General features: G+C 35.5%; 1 protein-coding gene across 1 annotated transcript; it reads right to left on the bottom strand.

Annotated features, from left to right (window-relative positions):
- Positions 1-2,897: 2,897 nt before the first annotated feature.
- On the bottom strand, positions 2,898-7,221 carry AGTR2 (angiotensin II receptor type 2). Its single transcript, XM_001148478.5, has 3 exons — positions 7,059-7,221; positions 6,848-6,907; positions 2,898-5,630 (listed from the first exon to the last, which is right to left on the bottom strand). Exon 3 carries the CDS (start codon positions 5,593-5,595, stop codon positions 4,504-4,506), a length of 1,092 nt encoding a protein of 363 aa, XP_001148478.1. The 5' UTR covers positions 5,596-5,630; positions 6,848-6,907; positions 7,059-7,221; the 3' UTR covers positions 2,898-4,503.
- Between the last annotated feature and the right edge of the window lie 4,027 nt (positions 7,222-11,248).

Genomic DNA, 11,248 nt, shown 5'->3' with positions numbered 1-11,248 from the left:
CTCTCCCAATCAGGGATACTCCTTTTTATTGAGGAAAAGTTTGAAATGTGACTCCAGCTGCACAGGAGATGTTTACTTAAGGAAAGAAAAGACTGGTTCCTTGTATGGCATGTTCCGCTAGCTGGGTTTCTGCTGATCGCTCCTGGCTCCATGGAGGTGGCAAAACAGAAATACGTGTTTGAGCCCAGGTCTACTTTGACACACATCAGATATAGGTGAGTGTAGCACTGGAGAAAGGAAGAGCCCTCCTTTTTTCCCCTCTTATATCGTTATCAGGTGGCTTGTGCATAGATCACTTCAAAACTACTTAAGTGGACAGAAGTCTGCATGAGACTACTCAGACATCTGTTCTTACGCAGACCAACTGATAAATAATGTAGCAACAACAGCTGCAGAGAATGGGCTAGCAGACTTATCAGATTTTCCAGTACTTTCTTTCACTGGAAAATTATAACCAGGTGTGATCTCTTGGACTGCTTAAAGCTCTCGGGATTTGGGGCTTATCATAGGAAAGGAGGACCAAATGAGTAAAGAAAGAAAAATGTCTAGTATACCAGATGGGAGTTTAGGGTCAAAATATTTTAAATATTTAAATAAATGTACAACACAGTGATAAGGAATATATCTGATAGATAATAAACAAAAAAGAGAAAGAAATAGGAATAAAGATATAGAGATAAAAATAAATTGTATCTATCCATTTATGTGTACTCTCTGTGTGTGTGTGTGTATGTATATATAATAATTTTACCCCATGCTATTAGTGGTGATTGTCTCTGTAGCTAATTTTTGTCCGTATAGTTAAATTTTTCAAGAATAAGTATTGATTCTATAATAAGAAATATATATCAGTTATTTTTAAATTTAGAAAGAATTATCTTATTCCAAAAAATGTTCAAAAAGAAAGAATTTATTTTTGAGGGTGCTAACCCTTTGTAGGTGTGTGTATGGAGTGAGCTAACTAATCTCTGGGCCACTGGTCTTCTGCAGGTGAAATAATTATTTTTAGTGATAATTTATGAATTTCTGTTATTTTGTATAAATTATCACTGCTGTTATAGTTTATGTGAGAATTAACAAAATAAGTGTTCTATTATCCTTATTGCGTCAACCCTCAACCCTTTCTTGCTTGAGACATCTCATGTGTTAACACATCTTGTCAAGTTTGGAGTTTTCTCTTGTTGATATGTGAGGACACCAGACAGTTTCCCATCCTCAGATTCCTGTGGGGGAACAAAAGAAAAAAAAAAGTCAAAACAGAATTTGCTTACTTTCAGATTTTCTTCTGATTTTGATGCATGCCTCAAAGAATCAGAAAAAAAGGATATTTTGCAAAATAATCTATTTAGTAGGTCTGATTTAGGGCTCTAAAATGTGGAAATAATTAATATTTACTTTTCCATAATAAAAATACACATTACTTCTGCAAGATGCAAGAGATGAGTTTCTCTGGTAACCCTATATAATCTCATTTCAAAGAGCTAAAGTTCATATCAACATGTTTGTTCCTTAAAGGAAACATTTAAGATATCTGTCTTGCTTTGTGTACAGGGTAGAGGGGGCAGCAGGGGATAGTGGTGACTTTATGTAGTTCCATACAGTATGGAGTACAAAGAAAGGGCAGTGAAGAAAAAGGGAGAAAGCCTCATCCGTCTGCCTCCTATCTTTTCCTACAGAAGCACTTGTATTACTGAGGTTATGGATGCTGAAGTACTAACTTTAAGGTGAAGGTTGAAGGAGTGTGTAAGACTGTCTGAAATACCTGCTTGGTGGCCTAGGATTTATATTTGAAGTACTAAATCGCATAATTAATACTACCTGATTCATCTGTCAGAGCCAAATTTAAAGATTAGTCAGGAATCATCTGTGCCTCAGTTTCCTTATTTGTAAAATAATAATCATTGAGTAATTTTTAGAATAAAATGGAACAATGCATATTTAATATTGCTTAGCACATAATGCTCATCTAATAATACCTGTTGTTATGTTATGTACTTCCCAGGCATTGTGTTGGGTGACTTGAGAAAAGGTGGGGTCATGAAAAAGAAAGGATATTACATAATACCTTGAAAAGTGGCCGAATGAGAAGAAAAACATTTTCATTTGTTATCTGAGAAGCTTACCTGAAATTTGCATTTTCAAAGAGAAAAGCGGACAAGTACACTTTTGTACATACATTCCTAAAGCAAGAGTTCACACATTCTTGTACCATCCTCTCAACTGGCATTTCTTCTTAGTCCCAAGAAAAACCACTTGGAGGCTACTACTCAGGGTTCAACATTGGGCTTCTATAAAAGCAGACGTCAGGCTTAACATCCCAAAAACTAGAGAAGCAATTCTGTTCATTAAAGGAAATTCTAGGGGTGTAGTATTATAATTAGTATAATAATTATTATTATGGTAGAGGAAATAGCATGAGCTGAATGTCGAAAGTTGAGCAGATTTTCATCACTTGAATGTGAGGCCCTGAGGAGGTGAGAATGATTGGAGGGGTGTTTAGTAAGATGGAGCTGTGTGAACAACAGCAGAGAGGCACGAAAGGGCATTAGGCTTTAAAAAGCATTAAGTCATTTTTTGATGCTTAAACACAGGGTTTGAAGAGGTGTGACAGAGAGAAAAAGTCCAGAAAGACTAGGAAGAGTCACATCTCCCAAGGTCTTGCAGACTCGAAGAAAGTTGGATTTTGCTTTCATAGCTAATGGGAAATTATGGCTCAATACTCAAGAGAGGAAGACTTGAACAGTATGGCAAGAGGCCAGGTGAGTAATAATCGGAGCTGAAACTAAGTAGTATCAGTGGAGATAAAATGGAGGATACAGATACAAGAGAAGGTAAGAATACTTAGAAGTAGAATATATACTTAGAAGTAGTTAAAAAAAATTTTAAAAGCACGAATGTTCTTCCAATTAAAAATTTTATTTATATGAGCTGTTTTACAAAATTATTGAAAACATAATATCATAGTTGGTTATACATTTAGCTATTTGTTTTTATTGAAAATAAAAGGATTACATGAAATTAGGACTTTTCCAGAAAGTGGTTTGACAGGACTCTTCTGTCTATAATCCTGGAACCTGGCAGAGATGCTGAGTCCCCAAAACGTTAGTTCCGCCTCAGAGATCAGTATTTAGACCTACCTCAGAGGAAGGTCCTAGATAACCTGTTATTATACAGGGCTGGTACAGAATAAAGTCTCAAATTTCTAAAATTAATATTCATACTTTAATGTAAGTAAACTTTAGGTAACTCAGTTTTAGGCACTCCTCTAACTTAGGAGCTTTAATAGTGCTGAGAAGGAGGTATCTAGACCTGCAATTGGTTTAAAATAGCTCCGTAGAATCATACAGATTCTGGAACAAACAGTGTTTATAGATATAGGGTAAAACTACCCCCACGGTATATATTTTCAAAGTCACATTGTACTGCCCTGACAGGTTCCTTTCTTGGTACCAAACATGTAATTGACTGGGTCTCTTTGCCCCCACCCAGACCCCACGTAGCAAAATTCCATTCTGGATACCATTTCCTATGCCAGTTAAGGGTTTATTACAAGTTAAAGAGTTTTTTTTTAAGCCACCCAGATATTTTAGGAAACAACCCAGAACCAAAGCATTAATAATAAAAATCAAATCAATGTCCTATATATCAAAGCAGCACATCTAAAAAGTCAAGGATGTGAAAAGTGACCTTTACATTTTACAACAATACACAGTGTTTACTGATTTCAAAAAAGTATCAGAGAAAATAGAAACCTTTAAACAATCATTAAAATGAGTAGAAAGTTTTTTAAAAAGTGCTTATTCAGAGTTTAGTGAACACACAAATATTATAGATTGCAATTCTATGTTATAGTACATCTTGCTTTCTATAACTGTAAAAATAAGCTAAAGCATAGGAGTATGATTTAATCTATATTCCTAGCCCTATTCAATATGTAGTTATAGATTAACTATAAACCTCCACTCAAGTGAAATGCAAGAGGAATATAATTTATAGCTTTTTTAAAGAAGCATATGCCTAAAGCCTCAATAATCCAGTACTAATCTATTATAATATACTCAACTTAGAAGTGCTCATCTCTCTTACAATGTTGTCTTGTAAATGATGCAATGAGTTGAAAGACTGGTTCTGATTCAAGAGGAAATCCTGATAAAAATGGATATAAAACCCCACTAAGAAACACAAGCATGTTTCAAAGAGAAATCTGAATCCCCAAATCATTATTCACAATCTATTATTAATTACAATTTGAGATATATCACCAGTTACTTCTAGGTTGTAAATATGTCTCACCAATGACAACCTTGTACAAACATATCAGAAAAACAATGGGCAATTCCTGAAAGTCACTGGACGATAAAACATAGTTACATTTGGTTTCAGAAGATTCAGAAAAGATTAGATTAGGGGAAATTTTATTATTTTATTAAAACCACTTAAAAATAATTCTGGTGAGCCTCAAAGCAAGTAGCCATGTTGATTACATGCATTTTGCTCTCACGTTTAAGACACAAAGGTCTCCATTTCTCTAAGAGAACTGCTTTTCCGGCAAGACATACTCTCTCTTTTCCCTTGGAGCCAAGTAATTGGAACCCTAAACACACTGCGGAGCTTCTGTTGGAACCGGTTTCCAACAAAACAATACAGAAACGGATTAACGCAGCTGTTGGTGAATCCCAAGAGGATGGCAAAAGGAAGTGCCAGGTCAATGACTGCTATAACTTCGCAGCTATTAATGACACCCATCCAGGCCAGAGCATCCAGGAAGGTCAGAACATGGAAGGGAAGCCAGCAAATGATGAAGGCCAGAACAACAGCAGCTGCCATCCTCAAGACTTGGTCACGGGTTATCCTGTTCTTCCCATAGCTATTCGTCTTCAGTAAGTGTTTTCTAATTCCAAAATAGCATGTTGCTATGAATATTAAAGGGATAATAAAACCAAGGATATTTTTCATTAAGGCAATCCCAGCTGACCATTGGGCATATTTCTCAGGTGGGAAAGCCATAATGCAAGCATTCACTCCTAAGTATTCAATGGTTCTGACGTCTCGAAAATAAAATGTTGGCAATGAGGACAAACAGGCCATACACCAAACAAGGGGAACTATATAAGATGCTTGCCAGGGATTTCTTCTTTGAGACAGAAAGGGGTAGATGACAGATTGGTACCTATCAACACTCATGCAGGTGATAAAAAAAATGCTTGCAAACATGTTCAGGGTAAGAAAAGAACCAAAAACTTTGCACATCACAGGTCCAAAGAGCCAGTCATATCTATAAGAATAATAGGTTGCCCATAGAGGAAGAGTAGCCAAAAGGAGTAAATCAGCCACAGCGAGGTTGAAGATGTATATGCTAGAAACCTTTTTAGGACCCTTTTGACAACAAAACAGTGTAACCACGACAATATTGACCAGAAATCCAATTACAAATATAATGTAGTAAAGAATAGGAATTGCATCTAAATGCTTATCTGATGGTTTCTGTGAACAGTTTAAGGTAGACTCATTGTTGCCAGAGATGTTCACAAGCCCGAAGTGAAGACCGCTGGTAATGTTTTTGCTAGTAGTGGCAAGGGTGGAGTTGCCCTTCATATTGAAATGTCAGCAGCTCCTAGTTCTTATGCCTTCTGTGGAGAAAAAACATAGAACTCTTAGAACACATACAGAGCTGAGGACATCCTTGAATCATTAGCATTTTGAATGTTTGTCAAAAGCAAAAAAGAAGTGAGTGATTATAGAAAACATTAAGAAACAGAGCCATGGCTTGTAAAACAAGAATTCATTTTACCTCTTGAAAAAGGAGAAATAATTTTCCTGATAGTAGAAAAAAGACATTTCAGAGATTCAAAGTTCTGAATAAAAACTACCTTTTGCCCATCTTTTCTATGATGTTTTTGAAAGATTTAAAGAAAATTAATATTTCAAAAGATTAGTCAGGGCAGGAAATGTGTGAAACAAATAAGAAACCCAGAGGTAAGAAAAGTTAATCTTTCAAAAAACACTTGAGCATATATCTCTGTTTGTACACTTTCTAGAAACCACACTGCTGCTTGCTATTGCATAGAGAAATGCTCTATTTAAGTAACTAATTACATACAAATCACTACAGCTGTGGAAAATATAAGTAACATGAGCAATGGAAAAAATAAGTATATAAAAAACTAAAAGAGAATATGCCAAAGGAACATATTGTGATGGGGAATCATGGTTTGTCTTTAATAATTAAAAATAATTCCTTTAGTTTTACTTTTCTATTGTTTTCACAATAATAATATAGTTAAGAAGAAGTTATGAAATATATTTATATTTCTAAGTCTTCTCCTTTTAATAGAGAATATTAGTTTTAGATATAGATATCTAATTTTGGTCTATTTAATATCTAAACAATCCATTTCCAATTAAATCAGATAAAGAAAAAAACAGCCAAACCTATGTTAGGTTCAAGTAGAAGTAGTTTAGATTGCTCAGTGAAATGAGAAATGAACATCAATGATTAATCATGATATAGTCTTATCATTTTTCTTTTTCTCTCTTTTTGGTTTAACAGAACTGAATAGCCGTTGCTCTCAAATGTTACAGTGTTGAGGTTTTTGTGATTTTTTTCACTAGAAGCATTATTTTAAAACCAAAAAAAAACACATTAGCTAAAGATAAGCATACAAAGGAAACACTATTTACTTTAGATAGTTTCAAAATACATGCAAATAAGCTACCCAATTAAAAGTGTAATATCTAAAGAACCTCCTAATAAAGAGCAAAACTTTTATTTTGCTCTAAAGATTTTTCTTTTGACCTAACAAATTAACATAAAAGAATCAATAATAAATTCCACTTGAAGACTTACTGGTTGTTGAAGTTTAAAGCAGTTATCATAAATCAGCTTGCTTAGTGCCTAAACACACTCCTGTAAGAGAAACAGCAGCTAAATAATTCAGGAGTTTTGCAAAATACAGTGTTAAAACACAGGAAAAACAGAAGTTCATCCATAAAAAATATTTTCATTTAATGTATGTTCTACTTTCCAAGTAAATTATATATAAATTGTTCATACTTACCTTCAAAATTCAGGCTGCAGAATGCTTTGAATTCTGTGCTTACTCGTTCTCTCAGACGCTGGGACGTAATAGCACCAGATCTCTGGTTTCCTTCTTATATGTTTGGTCTGTCCACTGGGAGCCTTCAACCTACATAATTCTAGGGCTGACTTATGAACCCTTGCCAGCTTTCCAGAGAGGTTTTTTTTTGTCTGCAAAACATTAATCTGAAATTCTCACTGTCTCCAATCATAACAGCTCATTCAAATAAATCTCAAACAAAAAAAATGAAGTTTCCACAAATGTGCTAGAGAATTTTGAAGTCAGTGGCTTACTTGGTAGGAGAAAAATATAGTAATTATTTACAGAATTTTCTCTTCCTTTTTTCCTGATATTGGCATTCTAATAGAAATTAGTGAGTAGAGACTAGGAAATTTATTATAGTAGCAAAGTCTTTGTTCATCAGCTTTCACAACCTTCATTACTTTCTGAAATTTTTACCCCTGTTTATTAAAGAATGGTAGGAATTTTACTTGAAGTCTACCACTTCTAAAATTTCTCCCTTGCTTTGCGCAGTTTTTGTTGGCTTGTTGCTGGAGGGTTGGAGATTGCAGGAATATAATTTTTCCACGACCAAAAAGAGGTTTAGTCTCCTTTCATAGGTCTCTGTCATATTTGTGGTTTAAATACAAAGCACACAAAGTGAAGAAGGATTAGGTAGCTATTTCAACCTAGATCACTGTTGCTGCTGTTTCTTGTGGCAGTGGGGGCAATAAACTACACAACCAATCCAGCAGAAGCAAGAGTGACAAAATGAAGAAAGATAAGAACAGGTGATGGTAGTGATAATACTAGCTGACAATAAATGTTATGTGCCGAACACTGTGATGAGTTATTTATCATCAATAATTTAATAGAGAGGCAATATAGCACACTGGTTAGTAAATAGCCTCTGGGATCCAACTACCTGGCTTTACAAACCCAGCTCTACCACTTACTAATTCTGACCTTGGCCAAGTTACTTTACTTCTTCATGTCTCAGTTTCTCATCTGAGAAAGGAGAATGATATAAATTACCTACATCGTAGAGTAGGAATTTTAAATAAGCTAATGGAAAATTAAATGAGCTAATATGTTTAAAGTGCCTAAAATCATGCCTAGCATATGGTAGGTGCTATTACAAGCTATTCATATTAGCCCCCACTTTACAAATCAGGAAACTAGGACTCATAGAGTTTAATAACTTTTCTGAGATCATACAGCTATTAAATGAAGACACTTGCATTTAAATCAAAGGAAACTAATATCAGAACTCACGCTGTTTAGCCTCTGTACCACAAGAGGAAGCACTAGATGGTCCCTTAGTCTCACTCTTTGTCTTGGCAAAAAGGAAACGTGGCATTTACAGAAAATCACTGATGACCATTCATAATCTATCATAAAAGCATCAAAGAAGGGGAAAAGAATTGGGAGAATTGTTATGTGGGGAAACGTATTTTTCTTAATTGTATTGCCCAAATGGAGACCACAGGAAGGAGAAACTTGTGACTAGATGGCTTTCTATAGTTAGTACAGAGAACCAGAGAACCTAGAGCACATTTTAAATGGGCAAAAAGATTCAAGTTATTTCTGTGGATCATATTTTTCAGATAAGCAGCAAGAATGCACCTGTCCATGCTGCAGGCCACAGGTAAAGAATGAGGGCAGGCTCTGAGGAAGTAGCTGGGCACCTAAGTATGGAGTTCAGCAGAACAAGGAAGGAGAAGTCAGTGTTGATGACAGAAGACAAAATTGCAAATGGCATGAGACAAATCACATGGCTTTTGTTATCTGTCTGTTTCTCCATTAATATTAAAGTCAATACTATAGCACACAGGCAGATGAGATCAGTGAGAAGTCATCGTTATGTGAAAAATACAGTAGGATTCAAAGGTTTGCATAGGCCATCATAAAGTTTGTTTGGTAAACAGTTCGAACATTGTCAAAATGCCCCTAATATATGTATGCACCATTTTACTAAATCTCAAAATATTTGTTTCCTATGCTCTGGACAGATTCAGTTGAGGCTGAGGCTCTGTTAAAATGATGGAAAACTTATGTTTCGGAAACAAATGAGGGGGCACATATGTTTATCAGCAGGAAAGCTGAGATGGAAACTGTTTTCACTCATTGTTTAAACCTGGTTTCTCCCTCCATTTCAAATGTTTGTTTTTGCCACATAAAGGGGAAGTTTCCAGGCCAGGGCCTCGCGAGTGGTCACAATGGGTCAGATTCTCACCCTGCTCTTTTTCTTGTACCCTCTTAGGCCCCTTGCAAAGAAACAGCCAGGAGGTGAGCTATAAAATTATGAGAACAAACTACAGGCTTGTCTCCAGAAGACCTAGCCTTGAACACCCACAAGGAACAGGGGACCTTGTCTAGAGCTTTTGTCCTTCATTACAGTAAGTTCTGACATAAATAAAGTTTAAAGAGGTACATATTTCCCAGAAGATTAAAGGGCCATTTACTCTGCGTCTTCATAATCTTAGGAGTAAATTTTTTCACAAGTCAAAGAAAAATTTTGTAACTGCAGAGAATTAACAAAAAGTTTATAAAAAGAATAGCAATAATATTGACACCACTTGAAGAAAGAAATACTGTATATTATTGATTCAGCAAAGAACTCCCAGTTAAGCCAACAATGTAAATACACTTGAGAGTCAAATAAGTGTCAGTCCTGGGAAGCAGTACAACACAAAAAGTTCATTCTCCTGGGAGTAGGGAATAATTTTTCTGCTGGTAGACTTACTTAAAAAGTTTCAGGCCATTTGAATAAATTATGCAGCTCTGCAGGACAAGTGTAGCTGAGCTAGCAGAATTAAATAGTAAATCACATTAAATTAATTTTTTTCTAATGAATACCTGTTGTTTATTGTGAAATTACTTAACAGTAAATTTTAAAGGACTAAGCTATAAAAGTAAATGTTCTTGAGAGAAATTCTTCCTCTGCTAGAAGGTTACAGAGTTCAGAACAAATTTTATTTGCCGCCTCACCTCCACCCACACACACAGATGAAACTTCAAAGGAGAAAAGAAATACATAAATGCAAAAATGCGTAAAAATTCTAGACATAGTGCCCTGGTTATAGAGGTAAAGATTAGAGGTACAGATTACGGAATGATTTTAATATATATGGGTCTTCCTTTTTAATCTAGGTCTTTCAGAGTCATTTTAACTTTCCCCAACCCCAGCCACCACACTGAGTGCCAATATCATTGCCACTTCTCTCAACTTCAGCACACACACACACACACACACACACACACACACACACACCATTCATACCCATGTACCCACATACATACTTTATACCAACTTTTCTTTAATTCACTTACCCATAGAGTAGCCTTGCTTTAATTGTCACTGGACTTTTCCTAACCTGGGGGTCTCTAAAAGGAGGGTAGTTAAGAAGATTGCCCATTATTGATGAATCTTTGCATATTATTTTTGTGCCTGTCTGTGAAATGTCACAATGAAAGCAAATGGAAAAAAAATAAGGTCTTTTATTCAGAAATAACAATCAGATTGGCCATTTTGTAGAAACCAGCTTAAAATTCAGTGAAATGCCCAACATGAGTGATTATTTTCATCAAACTACCTCTTTGTCTACGCATCACATGAAAAGTGACACAGAGGACAATTAAGTAAGTTAAGGTGAAACTGATGTAGTGAGATGAATGGATGTCAGACTCAGTACATTATTGAGACCAGCTGCTTCCAGCTGAATCTGGTCCCAAGAACATAAGGAGAAGGGAGAGTTCTAATTTCCCTTTGCCCCAAAGACAGCTTCAGGCCTGAGTACCATGTTCAGACTACAATCTTGCAAAAGGCACCCTAGTTCTATCACAGAGCATCTCAAATGCTATATAACCCAACTGGTGGAAAAAAATTTTAAATAAAAATTATCTATATTTTTGTTTACATTCCAAATATCAGCTAAATGATTTGACATTTCTCCCACTGATATGACTAAATTAAATAGCTTGAATAAATTATCCAAAATTGCCAATTGACTAAATTGGCCAAACCAACGAGCTGTCTTGGAAATATTTAAACACCACTCTTAGGCGATGGGGATGTTTTGGGGGGATGTTTTGGGGAGATGTTGTCAGGTTAGAACTCTCATAGGGCAGTGGATCAACAAATTGTTAAGCTAGAGTTTGGTCCTTGA

This window comes from Pan troglodytes, chromosome X (genome assembly GCF_028858775.2).
Source record: "Pan troglodytes isolate AG18354 chromosome X, NHGRI_mPanTro3-v2.0_pri, whole genome shotgun sequence".
Lineage (NCBI taxonomy): Eukaryota > Metazoa > Chordata > Mammalia > Primates > Hominidae > Pan > Pan troglodytes.
This window is presented reverse-complemented; position numbering and strand designations above follow the sequence as displayed.

Bases quoted from the DNA above. Each gene is read 5' to 3' on its own strand.
- AGTR2 (XM_001148478.5), bottom strand. From the start codon at position 5,595: ATGAAGGGCAACTCCACCCTTGCCACTACTAGCAAAAACATTACCAGC.